This window comes from Anolis carolinensis, chromosome 2 (genome assembly GCF_035594765.1).
Source record: "Anolis carolinensis isolate JA03-04 chromosome 2, rAnoCar3.1.pri, whole genome shotgun sequence".
NCBI lineage: Eukaryota > Metazoa > Chordata > Lepidosauria > Squamata > Dactyloidae > Anolis > Anolis carolinensis.
The window spans coordinates 135912939-135929383 of record NC_085842.1 but is presented as its reverse complement, the minus strand read 5'-3'; the positions used below and the strand labels follow the sequence as shown (position 1 = coordinate 135929383).

The 16445-nt window shown below is 38.6% G+C and overlaps 1 protein-coding gene across 2 annotated transcripts in view; it reads left to right on the top strand.

Moving 5' to 3' along the window:
* The window catches only part of acox1 (acyl-CoA oxidase 1), a 38934-nt gene that overhangs the window by 9952 nt on the left and 12537 nt on the right, over nt 1–16445 (top strand). Inside the window, exons 3-6 of one of the 2 annotated variants that reach the window (XM_003217201.3) lie at nt 2740–2906; nt 10502–10609; nt 11278–11397; nt 15676–15791. In XM_003217201.3, coding sequence (XP_003217249.2) covers nt 2740–2906; nt 10502–10609; nt 11278–11397; nt 15676–15791 — 511 coding nt within the window. Of the gene's footprint in view, nt 1–2739; nt 2907–7176; nt 7338–10501; nt 10610–11277; nt 11398–15675; nt 15792–16445 lie in introns of both variants that reach the window. The other variant, XM_003217200.3, reaches the window with a different exon arrangement.

Below are 16445 nucleotides of genomic sequence, written 5' to 3'. Positions count from 1 at the left end.
CCCAAGTAACTTTCAGTTTCCTGTTGGCTTCACAGTTACGTAGGTGGGAAGCACACACTTGTGTCTTGGCAGGGTTAAGCTTCAGGTGGTTCTCTTTGTAGTAGCTGGAGAGATCTTTCAAGGCATTAGTGAGTTGGTTTTCAACTGTTTCAAAATCTTTCACTTGTGTTGTAAGGCCAAGGTCATCAGCATATATAAAGCTCTTTGTGAGTGGTGGTTGTGGCTGATCATTCATGAAGATATTAAATAAGGTCGGTGCAAGAACGCTGCCTTGGGGCAAACCATTCTTTTGCCTCCTCCATCTGCTTTTCCGGCCCTGAAACTCCACATAGAAGCTGTGGTTTTCTAGGAGAGTCTGAACAGTTTTTGTAAAGTCCCGGGTGATATGGTAGACTTTATGCAGCATTTTTCTATGTTGCACCGTGTCATAGGCTGCCATAAGGTCCACAAAAACTGTCCCCGTAATGCAGCCTTTCTCATAGCCTTCCTCGATATGCTCAGTCAGATGAAAAATTTGACCTGTACATTTTTTCCCTGGTCTGAAACCTGCTTGTTGTGCAATAAGCTTGGGTTCGATAACAGGTCCTAGTCAATTTAATAGCATCCTCTCATAGACTTTATATAGATGACATAAGAGGGAGATTGGTCGGTAGTTCCTGGGCAATGATCTTAGTTTTCCTCCATGCTCTGGGAATCTGTTTGTGTGCCAAGCATTGATCGTAGAATTTCAAAAGCCAGTTTTCAGCTTTGGGGCCCAAGTGCTTGATTTGCTCCATCATCAGGCCATCTAGGCCAGGTGCTTTGCCAGTCTTACATTGCTTGATGGCTTCTCTGAGTTCTTTCAGGTTTAGAGGAAAAGACAACTGGTGGGTTTCAAGTTCTGGCACCTTGTTGATTTTCATCTTTATTCTGCTGCAGTTGGTTTTCCCATTCTGAATTAGCTGGTGAGCTATCTGGTCTGGTGTCATGTTTGCGTGTCCATGGTTGACCAGAGGGTCACTATCCAGGCGTCTCAGCAATTGCCAGGCTTTTCGGCTACTCTTGGACATGTCAACGTTTTCAAGCAGCCCTATCCAACGGTCTTTCTTAGCGTTAGCTAAGGCTGTAGATAGTTTTTGGCCTGCTGCTATAGTCCCATCACTGTATGGATTCTCTTGAAATAGTCTGAGATATTCCTGTAGCTGATTTAGCGATTCTTCATTTAGGCCTGGTAGGTAGCTTGTGCGACAGCCTCTAGGGATTGAGAGCCTTGAGGATCTTTTCACAGCTTCTAATGTAATAGCTAACTAGATGGCTCTTTCCTTTTAAGCATCACTGCCTACCACATGTGGACTACTACCATACAAAAGGTGTATTTGTGAATTTGCAAAGTTGTTGTGTGACTAGGTGACCTGTTGGGTCCCCATTGCTTTAAGGCATAAGCTAATCCAGACATTTCTGTAGGGTTTTCTCAGTAAGAATACTTGTGCCCTCTCATTTTAAGTTTGCAGCAGAATTTTTTTTTGCAGTTAACTGTTAGGCCTAATTGTTTTTTGTACAGGTGCCAAATTATGCAAGAAAGTAGACTTTGCCTCTTGCACAGCAACATTTTCAATTTACTTATTGTTTTTCCATAGTATCAGCCAGAACACTGCTCTGGTACTGTACTTTACCACCTTATTGTATGGGTAGGTGTGAATGGCATGAAATATATAAATATTTTTAAAGTCTTCTCTTGTTAGCTTTCTTTCTGCTTTGAAAACTTCTAATAGGCTAGATAATGAATATGCTCACATTCAGTCAGAATCTGCTTGTTTTGGTGGGGAAAATTGTCTTAAATGTGTGTCAGTTTCTTTGTATCAAAGTTGCTTCTATGAAATGAATTGGAGATGAAATACTGAGATTTTATGTGTTTCATGTCAGCTTTCCCAGTCATCTGCGAAAGTCACTGATGTCTCTTTGACTGATAAGGCAGAGTCACCAGAGTCTAGTGAAACACTGGGAAAAAAGCAAATTTTCTATATTGCAGTAATTTCCTCGTTATTTAAAACATTTTTGGGGTCATAAAACAATTTTTTTTAAAAAAAAATCTCTTAAATAGAAAAGGGCCAAATATTTGTTTTATGACCCCAAAAATGTTTGGTCAGTAATGAGTAAACATCATTAATAATAAAATCTCTCACAAACTATGGCATGTTAATACAGGTTGGTTTCTTTTTTTTAAGAACCGGAAAACCAAATCTTATTGATAAGTTCAGTCTGAAACTAGACTGATCTAGTGACATCTTTTTGTGATCCTCACCTCAGGCCTTTATGTTCCTCTTTCCTTATTACTTCTACTGCCCTTACCTTCCCATTTTCTTTACTTTCTTACTGTCAAAATATCTGTATGAATTCCAACACTTCTTAATGTGAGAAAACACAATTTATAGAATCGTGTAGAATTTGAATGTTGATGGGACGGTGGCAGATAATCACTCTTTGCCTTTAAACTTAACTTGACTGTAGCTATATTTTATAAATGCCTGATTGATATTAATATGAATTCTTTATGTTTTGACATCATATTAAAATGACTTTGTGCACCATCACACAGCAATTTGGTTATGTCTTTGCTGTCATGGTTACTGCTGTGTCTGAAAGCTTAAGATGTGAAAAAAGACTTAAGAAAAATGGAAGTCTGTTGTAACAAAGTACAACAGCTGTTTCCTAGCAAGGTAATAGTGAAAACCTGATCAGTCATCTCTCTTTCTCCCATAGTGTATGCACGGGCATGCCCAAACCTGTTCTGCCAGTTGATCTACACTACAGCATGTTTACAAACACCTTACAGAATCTGTGCAGTGAAACTCAACGAGAGAAATGGCTGTCCCTGGCCTCTCGATTCCAGATAATCGGCACCTACGCTCAGACTGAATTGGGGCATGGTTAGTCCTTTCCATAGACTTATGGGTGACCCTATGTGGTGTGAGCCCTCCCTTACAGGGAGGGCTCACACCACATTTTACAGGGTAAAATGCAAAGATTTACTAGATCTAAATTTCAGTTTCTCCACATTTGACTGTCTTGACTCCGTGTAGTGGTATACACAGCTGTGCTGTTTGCACATCCAAGGCACCTCCTGACTATCTGCTGGTTTTATTTCCTTGCTGTCAGATCATGAACAATAGCAGGCCAAATACTACAGCTTGAGAATGTTGGATTTTTGGATTGCAACTCTTGGCATCCCCAAGCCAGCACTGGTGAATTCTGGAAACGTAGCTCAAAAAGTAATAACATTTCCCATGGTCAGAATTGTTCCAAAAGATTGCTAATGATAAGTGTCAGCAATTTGTTTAACTAGCTTAGCTTTCCTTCTGAATTTAGGAAATACTGACCAATAGTATTGCACTGTTGTATTTCCAAATTCCTAGATCAACATCACTTTAATCACATACAAATGAAAAGTTGAATCACATATTGCAAACAGCATGGATTTAAATTGCATACTTGAAGTATGGTGAAGGTTCTAGTGCATGTGCATAAAATGGAGGAAGGCTAAGCATATAGGTATCTGAGTACCACATTTGGAAGAAGAATAAATACTTGTGCTACATGTACATTCCTCTGAGATGTCTGTGTGAGGCACAGCAGCATATGTGACACACCGAGCATTGAATGGTGATCTCTAAAATTGTCTGCCGGACAAATGAATTGATCCAGATGTGATTTTCTGCACAGAATGAACCAGTTAATACAAGACTCTCCAAGTCACTAGCCCTGTATGGGAAAGACTGTACCAATGTTCTGCAAGTCAGACTTTCCTCTAGAATGACTCGCCCTCAAGTTTTGAAGTCAGGGAGAAAGATCAGCCAGTCTGTGAAGAGTTAAGATGTTGGCTTTGCCTATGTCTACTAAGACAGCCAATAGTTGTGTCCACCATTCAACCACATTCAATATTTACTTGGATGAACAACTTTTTTATAGTACATGAATGAAAGGAACATATCAAGCGACTTGGAAGGCACTGAACAGACTGTGTTGTGATGCTACGAGATGCAGAGCCAATCTTCAGAAATGGGGCTACAAAGTGGAGTCCACGACATGTGCGTGCAGAGAAGAACAAGCCACAGACCACTTATTACAATGCACAATGGAGGACCGTCTTACAGAGACACTAGAGGCAATCGAAATTTAGCATAATGCCAACTTTTGGGTTTTTTAAAGCTTTGTTTATGGTTTTCTATGTATTATAATTGTATTCTCAATTCACTTCTGACACAATAATTACTGTAAATAAATCAAGCACCTAATAAATTGAGACTGAAACCCACATCAAGCATCTGATTGGTTTCTTTTTTTCATCTAATTGTTCAAAATACTTGTCTATCATACTTATTCTAACAGCGTACATAAATCTCATGAAGATATCTAAGGCTGATGGCTTAATCTAGAATCCTTTAATGCTGTACTGGATTTTAGAGAAGACATGAATTCTCCCAAATGAGAAGGAAAAGCCTATGGTTTCTAGTTTGTCTGCAATCAAACCTGAAGAATGATGAATCAAGAATAGTGGGCTATGTGGTGAATTAACTGTTTGAATTTTTAACTATCATTAAGTCTTTATTTGGTGAAGATAAATACATAGCCCTTTTTGTGTACTTCACATAGTTATTTGAACATAATGGCCAAATGAAACATCTTAGGACTAAGCAAAATGAAGTATCTCGCTTGTCTTTCCCTTTCCTTCCAACTTTATGACAATGATTTATTTTATGTATTCTGTGCCTTACTAACAATACTGCAATCTCATTTAACCAGTTATTAATGATAAATGAATCATGCTGATATCTTCACAGTTGTGAGTAACAGTGTAGTGGTGTAACTCACACTTTCTTTTTCTTATGATTCCTCAGGGGCTTATGTGAGCTAGAATTCTTACTGTTTAATTTTCAGTTGTTTTGGATTTCTTTGCTTTACTGAAAACTCTGCTTTGAATAATAAGTTCTAAGCAACAACAACAACAATATAACTCTTTACTCATTTGCTCAATTATAAAGGCAAGGGTTTTTACATTGACTACAAAGTTGCTGGATCCCAGGATAGATGATGATGATGATGATGATGATGATGATGATATAATAATAATAATAATAATAATAATAATAATAATAATAATAATATATTTATATTCCACCCTATCTCCCCGGGAGGACTCAGAGTGGAGTCCAACATACAAAAAAGCAAATATTCAATGCCTTAATAAAACAAACACATATCAACAAAATGATCCAGAATAACCATATGAAATTATCCATATGAAAACATTCTTTGCTCCAGGCCTGTGCCTGGGTTGCACATCAGTTGCATAGATCTTCTGCCCTCTTGGTGCTGCAATCGGTTGCTCCGTTTTTGTCTTTATCAGGAAATGGAAATCAGGATTCCATTTGCATCCATAAATAGTAGAGATCATAGCAGCACTGTGCTTGAAAATTTGGAACATTTGTTGTTTGACCTGTAAACTGGGCATTAAGTATTATTTCTAAAAACATAATTATTATTTTTACTGAATAGTGATTTCAGATCCATTAACTTTTTCTTAATTATAAGATATACGGTAATATGCCTCAATTCACTATTAATTAAGAATAATTTGAATAGATTGGAAATGCTGCATTTTTTCAATCTGTTACCATACAATCTGTTCCTATCTCAGGTAGGATTTAGTTCAGTTTTTTTCCAGTTTGGCTTAATTTTCATAGACCGAGAATACTCCAACTATCTATGGTGTGTTGGCAATAAATAGTAATATGTGGAAAAGCCTCTACACCTACTTGGTGTTGAGCATGCAACTACTATTGAAGTGGCCATCACTACTGGTCTTTGAGTAGAGGGAGATTTTACCATCGGCCTAGGAAGACTGACTGTCTCTCAGGACCAGGAGCAGTGTAGTAGCAGTCCTTGCCCCTTTCCAGTGTGAGGCTCTATGGTTGGCAAATGTAGCGCCTTTCCTTAGCTGTTTTCACTAAGATTGTAATCATGCTTATCTTCCCTTAAAGCCTTTTTCCCATTTTCCCTAAATGCAGCCACAAAAGCATATTGTGTGTGGAGTGCTGTGACCATTCAGGAATACCAGATGCTTTACGTTATAATCAGGGGAAGGCAAGGATAGATTATTCCTGAGTATTTCTTGTCTAAGAGAACTGTATGTAATCGTGGAGTTGCCATAAGTCACCAGATTACTTGAAGGCACACACTTTACTTTAATTAAATAACACAAAAATTAAGCACAGGTAAATCTCTGTCCACCATAAACCTATATACTACTCTATTATTTCCTGCATGATTCAGATTGGGTACCAAGTCTGAAAGTATACATAGCATGTTTATGACAACAGTTCAGTTTTAACCAAGGAGCTCCTTCCGGTTAGCCATTATACCAACTCATTCGGAAAATGAAACGAATGCTGTATACAAAACTATGTTAGAAAGATACAAGGGAACAATAAGTCCTTAACGCTCAATCAACAAATTTGTGTATGGCTATTAAATTGTCATGAGGAAGCATGATTTATTGTATTTGGGTGGCCTTGGCTGGTGATGGTTCACCTGTTTATAAATGTTAAATGTTGACACAAAGCTATTCACTAGATTTGATTGCTGGATCAGAGCATGGTTCTTTTCTTACACAGAGAGCCCCTCAAGAGTCAATTAAAGCAACAATAAAACTCAATGGCACAAAACATATTGGGAACAAAAAGAGACAATTAAAGTTTGAAATTTGTTTCATATGTTGTTTTGGCTAAGTATTTTCTCCTATGTTGAATTCGATATGGATGGATTTTTTTAATTCAATTGTGAAACATTCCTTATCTAATTTGGTCCGTAATCAAGTAGGGTCAGTGCTCCGATAGAAGGTATCTTCTGGAAGTAACTGAACTTCGTTTTAAATAATGCTGTAATTCTAAACCTCCATACCACCAGCACTGCTCTGTTATTTTGGTCCTATTTTTGTAATAGAAACTGAATACTCTCTACTTGAGCAATTAATTTTGAGGCAAGGAAAATAATGGTGCTCTGATAAAATTGTGCTTGCTAAATTCGCATTTGTGTAAAATTACTTGTTTTCTCTCAACCTTCCAATCGCACATCTAATCTCACCTGCTTCAATCCTGTAATCTCCCTCCACACTTCCCTTCCCTCGGCATTTCTCCACAGTGCTGCTCACCATGGGCGACCTGAACCTCTGGACCTCCATCTGGGCATGTTCCTGCCCACGCTTCTAACCCAGGCAACCCAAGAACAGCAGGATCGCTTCTTCATGCCTGCTTGGAACTTGGAGATCATTGGCACATATGCTCAAACAGAGATGGGTCATGGTACAGTACTTTCCCAGTTTTCTTTGAAAGAATAGTACATCTGGGTAGGAAATGGTTTGAAAGGTGTTGAGGATGTTATGTCTGGGGTACTTCAGAATGTTTAGTTCACAACCAGGGTTTCCTCCTATATGAAAAAGAGGTGCAAAACGCAGGAGCTCGTCTTCTCGCCGGGGTGCCGGCGAGGTGGCGTATCACCCCAATTCTACAACAGCTGCACTGGCTACCGATTGAGTACCAGATTACTTTCAAAATACTGGTACTAACTTTCAAGGCCTTACATGGTCTGGGGCCAGCGTACCTGAGGGCCCGCTTATCCCCCTACCAACCCCAGAGATTACTTCGGTCCGAAGACCAAAATTTGCTTGAAGTCCCTAACATACGGACTTATCATTTGTCTTCTACTAGGCAGAGAGCCTTCTCGATTGTAGCCCCTCAATTATGGAATGCCTTGCCAGTTGAAACTCTTAACTATCCGAGACCTACTTGCCTTTCGGAAAGCCTGCAAAACCTTTCTCTTCCGACAGGCTTTCGATGGGTGAAAAACCCGGGGCTATATTTGCTTTTATTGTTGTTTTTATTGTTATTTTAAAGCTAATTGCACTGTTTTAATCTATTTCTGTAAACCGCTCCGGGCCAAACTGGGAGTAGCAGTATACAAGTCTAATAAATAAATAAATAAAATATGTAGATATAGAAATTTCAGTAATATGGAGTCTTATGCCAAGAGTGATATTGCCAAAATGCCAGTGTGCCTTTTGCCTATGTTTCTGGCATGATTTATTCCATTGACTGTCATATATTAGCTTTCAGGTTACACATTTAAATTTCAAGAGATTAGCACATACTCTTGACCAAGAAATAAATATTCTGAGTTGATGAAATGAATTTCCAGTTAAGCCACACTTCAAAAATTACCTGAGAGAGAAAATAGTGTCTTTTTCAAGATTCCTAATTCAACCTATCCATAACTACACTTAAATTAAGTGATTCCTTGGAAATATATCTGCGTCTGAAACACTAGTCTTAACATCTTTAAAGAGTTGTGGGACAGTAATTTTTGCAAACTTAACTAAAATAGTCTCCCTTCAGTTCATTTCATTACTTGATTCAATGTCTAGTGTAAACCTTATTTACTTTAATGCATCATTAGAAACTCTAGGTTTGCCAAGCAAATCAATATATGTATCTTTAATTAAAATGTAACATGATAATGCCACAAAATATTTAGGTTTGCAAATGTTCATCTAACTATACCAAACAGAAGCTTTTTTCTATTTCCCATAATATCATGTGGGAAAATGAATCCTCTAAAAATTAATATTGCTGTTAAGTCCAGTTGATTACAAAGGATCATTTCAGTTTCTAATTGTGAGATTCTCTTGCAACATTCTATCTGGATGTATTTGAAAGGCACTCCAGTTTCACATAATGACAGCCTGCATTTAGTCAGTGTTTGTTTTGAATATTCAGGATGGGGTGAGCGTGTGCCCATGGCAGCTCCATTACTCTCCAAAGGCATGCACTCTTTGAAATACTCCTGCCTTAGTTGGGATGTTCAACTTGAAGATGATTAAGCTTATTTGAGGCACTACAAAAGCAATAAAGTGTCACTTTATTTGAGAACCATCCCAATTAATTAGGTGGTTTAAAATATTATTTAAAGTGAAGTTATGTCAAGACAACTTATAGAATAAGACATTAAAGCAATAAAATAACATTAATAAGCCGTAACAGTAAAAACAAGAACCAAAACCATCAATGTCTGTTTCATGGTTCTTTAAATTCACTTTAAATACTGGATATGATATTCTGTTGTCCTGTTACTTACCAGGGCAGTATTGCTTCTGGTCAAGAAAACTGGACATCTCTGTTTACTTTTTTTCAGAATGAACCAATTCTCAATAAATGATAATATGGAAGATGGCTTCTGCTTTCCTTGTTTCAGGGGTTTTTTTTCTATGCAGAATGTTTTTGGGGTTCTAGTAAATAGCTTGCCGAATATATGTTAAATGTGTTTGAACTCTTTCAAAACCAAAGCCACATTTACTGCTCCCTATGTGTCTTCTGTACAAACCCATAAAACCAGTTGACAGTAATACAATGCCATGTATTTTTTTCTTTGGAAAAAAGTGATTCTACCTTGACATACAGTAAAATCTCAGTTGACATTTTCATGTATGCATCTTCATCATAACCAAGTGACAAAACTCTTTCGTGAAGCTGGATTTCTCCATAGTCTCGAGATACAGAAGATGAAAACACTCAATACTTGCCAAGTTCCATTGCTCAACCTGAGAATTGTATGGATCTTATCTCCAGGAAGGAGGATGAAGGTTATGCCTGGGAGTGGCACTGGGTGGGAGCAAAATGAAGACTTGGAAGTGAAATGCATTAAGGAAGCAGTTGTTGTATATTTCATTCTGGCAGTGAAGACTTCCATGCAAGACATTAGATGGATTTGCTAGTAAAGCTTCACCACAAGAAATGGATAGAAATTCTATGTCTCTGTTTGTCAAATCTTGTCAGATAGTTGTAACATTTAGAGGGAAGGAAATAAAGATATGTGCAGTAGGTGCATTTTGGTTAATAAAACCAGTACATTGTCAGGATAGAGGTGACCTAAAGAGAAATTATCTGACTGTGATCTGAGGTAAATTTGGTGATTGGTCTGTGGCCGGTATTTCACACATATAGTTGTTTGTATTTGCCCAGTAGGCCCTTCACATTTTCAGGGATTGGAAGTGCAAGACCATAAAATCACCCTAGAGGGCCTATAGATTCCTGGGGCGGGGGGAGTGGAATTATTATTATCATCATCATCATTATCATCATCTCTTATTTCTCTCTAGGAATCTCTAGGTCCTCCAGCATGACTCTGTAGTCAACTTCTGGCAGATGTTGCCCATAGACTAACTCATGGAGGCCTATAAATTCCTAGAGATAATATATTAATCAAACCCATACATAAATCCACAAAAGTTAAACCTGCAAATGTGGAGGGCTGACTGCTAAGTGTTTTTTTCTTTCTCTGTGGTGCAGATATACATTTGTACTCAATATTTCTAGTTTTTACATTATCTATGCCTGTAGCACCACTGAAATAGAAAATGCCTGTATTTTAAAGTTTTATATCCTATGAAGCAAGGTGTGCTGCTTGTCTATAGGAACTCATCTCCGAGGATTGGAAACCACAGCCACTTATGATCCTGCGACCCAGGAATTCATCCTAAACAGCCCAACTGTGACTTCTATTAAGTGGTGGCCTGGGGGATGTAAGTGGATTGTTTAATCTTCAAAGCTACATGCATTGCCTCTTCCTTTAGAAAGAATCCCTCTAAAGACAGTTAAAGTAATTAATTTCATTCTTCAATGCAAACTGAAGCATCCCACACCTCATCCACCAGATTTCATTTTGTTCTTAGATCATGTTTATGAATAAATGGTCTTGTTCCAGAATTTGTCTTAGTCTTTTATGCTTTTTTCTTGTGCCTAAAGACCGAGGTGAAAGAAACTGATTTAACATTAATGAAGTTTCACCATATCTTTATATATTTCTTTCCTTTACTCTGTACCTCATAAATATGTAGGACCAGCACCCCTTTCATGGTCATTGGTCATGCTATCTGGGAATTAGAAATGTGCAGGGTGTCATGATAGGGGAGGTTACTTTTGGGAAAACCACCACAGTATGCTCCTTGTTCAGTCAAAACCTGAATCTTTTTTTACTGGGGCAAAATACAATTATATTTCAAGAATCGTATCCTAGTAGTTAATGAATGCAGCATCTAAGACCATTCCCTATTTTAGCTGTGTATATTTTATATGTTTATATTTTATGAAACAAAGCCTAGCAGTTTAAAAATAAGTTAGGGTGGTTGTGGATTGATTGCGTGGAAAGGTTTCCATCTGTTAACATTCAGTTTGCTTTGTCTTCTTGCAGTGGGTAAGACATCAAACCATGCCATTGTTTTGGCTCAGCTTTATACCCAGGGCAAGTGTCATGGATTACATGCTTTCATTGTGCCAATACGCCAGTTGGGAACCCATGAGCCATTGCCAGGTAAGGCCCTGGCCTCTGTGCCTGTGTATATATGTGTATTAGCAATTGTGTTATGGAGCCCCCGGTGGCGTAGTGGACTAAAGCCTCATGACTTGAAGATTGGGTTGCTGACCTGAAAGCTGCCAGGTTCAAATCCCACCCGGGGAGAGTGCGGATGAGCTCTCTCTATCAGCTCCAGCTCCATGCTGAGACATGAGAGAAGCCTCCCACAAGGATGGTAAAAACATCAAAATAGCCAGGCGTTCCCTGGGCAGTGTCCTTGAAGACAGCCAATTCTCTCACTCCAGAAGCGACTCAAGTTGCTCCTGACACAAAAAAAAGCAATTGTGTTGTTTATGTTATCCCCTGTAATATGAGGAGGAGGTGAAGAAGAAGATAAATCAAGGGAAATGGGAGTCAAAAAGATCTCATTGTGGGCATCTACTACAGACCACTGAGCTAGGACGAAGCCTCAACGAAGTCTACTGTCAACAGTTGACCAAACAGGCACAAAGAAGAGATATAGTAACCATGGGCGATATCAGCTATCCCAATATTTTCTGGAAAACAAATCCGGCCAAAAATACAACAGATTCCTCACTTGCCTTGCAGACAGTTTTATGGTCCAGAAAGTAGAAGAGGAGATTGGCTACTCTTGATCTCATCCTAACAAACGAGGAAGACCTGATCAATGCAGTCGAATTGGTTGGATCTTTAGTGGCAAGCAACCATGTTTTCCTGCAGTTTGCGATACAAAGGAAGGCCGAAACTAAGATAAGTCAAAGCCACATTCTGGACTTCAGGAGAGCTGACTTCTGAAAAATGAAGGAAATACTGAGCTGCATTCCATGGACACCAAACTGAATGTTTTTGAAGAGTGAAATACTCAAGCCGCAAATGCAAACAGTGCGAACAAAGAAAAAAAAAATAAGACAAGTGCAAAGAAGCCAGAATGGATGTTCAAAGAACTTCTAACTGGACTAAGAATCAAAAGAGACATGCACAAGAAGTGGAAAAGGGGAGAAATTACAAAAGAAGAATTCAAATGAATAGCCAACTCCTGTAGGGAAAAGGTTTGCAAGGCTAAAGCACAAAATGGGCTCAGGCTTGCTAGGGACATTAAAAACAATAAAAAGGGCTTCTTTGCTTACGTCGGTAGAAAAAGGAAGAACAAGAAGGCGATAGGGCCTCTGCGAGGAGAAGATGGGGTAATGCTGACAGGGGATAGGGAAAAGGCAGAACTAGGCAGAACTTAATGCATTCTTTGCCTCAGTCTTCTCACAAAAAGAAAGCTGTCCTCAACCTCAGCAACATGGAGTGGATGAAGGATTAGGGAAAATCCAACCCCAAATAGGGGAACACATCGTCCAGGAATTCAAGCCCCCAGGGTCAGATCAACTACATCCAAGAGTATTGAAGGACCTAGCAGAAGTTATTTCAGAAACACTGGCAATCATCTTTGAGAGTTCTTGGAGAACGGGAGAAGTCCCAGCAGATTGGAAGAGGGCGAATGTGTTCCCTATCTTCAAGAAGGGAAAAAAGGACAACCCAAACAATTACCGTCTGGTCAGCCTCACGTCAATACCAGGCAAGATTCTGGAAAAGATCATTAAGAAAGTGGTCTGCAAACATTTAAAAATGAATGCGGTCATCACTAATAGTCAATATGAATTTATCAAAAACAAGTCATGCCAGACTAATCTAATTTCTTTTTTCGATAGTTATAAGCTTGGGTTAAATGCATGGAATGCCGTGGATGTAGCGTATCTGGATTTCAGTAAGGCCTTTGGCAAGGTCCCCCATGACCTTCTGATAAACAAACTAGTCAAATGTGGGCTAGGAAAAGCTATGGTTAGGTGGCTCTGTAATTGGTTAATTGAACAAACTCAAAGGGTGCTCACCAATGCTTCCTCTTCATCCTGGAAAGAAGTCACGAGTGGAGTGCCGCAGGGTTCCATCCTGGGCCAGGTTCTGTTTAACATCTTTATTAATGTCTTAGATGAAGGGTTAGAAGGCACGATCATCAAGTTTGCAAATGACACCAAATTGGGAGGGATAGCTCCAGAAGACAGGAGCAGAATTCAAAATGATCTTAAAAGATTAGAAAGATGGGCCAAAACTAACAAAATGAAGTTCAACGGGGACAAATGCAAGATACTCCACTTAGGCAGAAAAATGAAATGCAAAGATACAGAATGGGGGACGCCTGAGCCAACAATGTGATGCAGTGGCTTAAAAAGCCAATGGGATTTTGGCCAGCTTAAATAGGAATATAGTGTCTAGATCCAGGGAAGTCATGCTACCCCTCTATTCTGTCTTGGTCAGACCACACCTGGAATCGCACTGTGTCCAATTCTGGCACTGCAATTGAAGGGATATTTTCACAAGCTGGAATGTGTCCAGAGGAGGGTGACTAAAATGATCAAGAATCTGGATCCTATGAGGAGCAGCTTAAAGAGCCTGCAGAAGAGAGGCTAAGGGGAGACATGATGGCCATGTATAAATATGTGAGGGGAAGTTTTCTAGTCCCCTGGAGACTAGGATGCAGAACAGTGGCTTCAACCTACAGGAAAGGAGATTTCACTTGAACATCAGGAAGAACTTCCTCACTGTGAGAGCTGTTCAGCCATGGAACTCTCTGCCCCGGACTGTGGTGGAGGCTCCTGCTTTGGAGGCTTTTAAGCAGAGGCTGGGTGCTTCTGTCAGGGGTGCTTTGAATGAGATTTTCCTGCTTCTTGGCAGAGGTTAGACTGGATAGCCCACGAGGGCTCTTACAACTTTATGATTCATCATCATCCTAATAATAGTGTTCTTTTGTGTCTCTAAAGCAGCTCCCACCCAAACCAGCACTTTTGGGATTTATTGTATTATTCCCATCATTCTTACTCAGTATGGCCTTGCTTGCTGAGGATAATGGTAGTTTTATTCCACTGCATGCAGAGAGCACGGGTTGTGGGAGGCTATTTAAGTTTATTGAAATAAGTAGAATAACTGAACTTTCTCAAGGACCATTATTGTTTCCGAAGAAACTAAACAAAAAAATAGTAACGTATGCAGAAGCAATTGAAGTAAAAGGAAAAACACCCATATAGACAATAAAGTATTTTAACAGTTAGTGAGGTGGGATACATATTTTGTGACTTGAAATTCAAAGTTTTATTTGATCTATTTTATTTTTTTTCTTAGCGTTGAGAGCCAAGATGGTTAACAAGATAATTTCAAATGGGTTCAATGAAAACATAACCTTTTATCCATATTAAAATACAAATTAAAGTATTTATATGTTTACAGCAACATTAAAACAATTTTAAATGCAACACTAATAAAAAGCAATACATCTATCCTAAAATGTCAGACCATAGAAAGCAGTTAGTTGTTGCGGGCCTACCTGCATAGAAAGTTCTTTGCCTTTCAACAGATAGGCAAAAGGAGGAGGGCTATCTAAGGATTTCCATACTTTAGGAATATCCACCAAACATCTTTTCATTATAAGCTTTCATGAACTACAGCCCATATCTTCAGATGCTTGAAGTACAGCTTCACTGGGCAAACCTTTATACATATTGTAAAATGTAATGAATGAGCAAAATGTGCTAGTGTGGTAATGAAGTGACACATATAGATCATATTTATGGTATTTAAGAGTTGGTAAAAAGACATGAGTGGGTGAGCAATCCGTTCAAGTTTAAACAAGCAGCTGAACATGTATGGTCAAGATGTGTTTTTATCTAAGCCCAGTGAAAGGTAAGTGTTGGAACTGGATGCCAAAATTAAAAACTTAAAAAATCTGAACAGTGTGATAGAACATACAACAGTAGCAGGTAGTGAAGTACAGAGAAATACTGTCAAAAACCTTAAAGGGCTTGTACAACATAATAGTATGATTTATATAAGTTGGTCTATGTAATCTGTGCAAAAACGCTTGACTTCATTTGCCACTGAGATGAGAGAACAGTACATGTTTCTCTCAAGAGAGAACGGCCTATTAAGACACGTGGCCAGCTAAAAAGTGATAATCTCTTTTCAAGCCTCTGTTTGAGCTATTCAAATTTATGGCTAAAATATGACTTCTTAGGTATTAGTGATATGACAGATGAAGCCCCTTTTGGTATGATTATAATCTGATTATAGATTTTCATCAGAACAATTTCAGGATGTAAATCATTCTGTAGTCATGGTTTGGTACAAGTAACTGGTTATCTTTGTAAAGGAAAATACTTTCCAAATGCACCCTTTGGGCTTTTCATTAAAAATGTAGAGTTTCTTATGCTTATCTCTACTGCTTATTCTCATTGCTAGGCATTACTGTTGGTGATATTGGGCCAAAATTTGGTTATGATGAAATGGACAATGGCTATTTAAAAATGGACAATTTCCGTATACCCCGTGAAAACATGCTAATGAAACATGCCAAGGTACATTTTTGTAGTCTCTTTTGCTGTTTGCTGTTGATTTACAATTGTCAGCTCTTCACACCACTTTCCAAGTAGTGGATGAAACTAGCTAGATGGACTTGACTACTTCAAATTATCTTTAAATTGGTCTTATGCAATGTGCAGTCAAGTCTCTGTTTTAGATTAATTCCTATTATATCTCTTGCCAGGTAGTTCTGACTTGTGCAATTCTACCTTGTTTGCAGTTTTTGAGGTCAAGCTGCCTGTAAGCTTTTGCTGAAGTGTGACAAAGTTCAACGTATTGCACTTTACATGAGGCAACAAAGCTGATTGCACTCATAAGCAATCAGCTTTGCTAATCTGCTACTTGGGTAATTGACAGTTTCTAAGAAAGTAGCCAGGCATGGTGGTTCATCTCTGTTTCCTGCTCCAACCACTGCTGGTTGCTTTTAAATGAATGCTAATAACATACATTTAGTATCTGGCCTCCTCCCTTTCATATTTTCAGCAGTCTTCTCTTCCACAAAATAGGCTGATAATTAATATAATTATATTTAATTGATGGTCAGAATCTCTTTACTCACGCAATAATGAACTTTGGAATCTGTGGAAATGCTCCTGGCTTCAGGGAATGATATAGACAGGAGGTAGTCAGAAATGTTAATTGTGAGGATC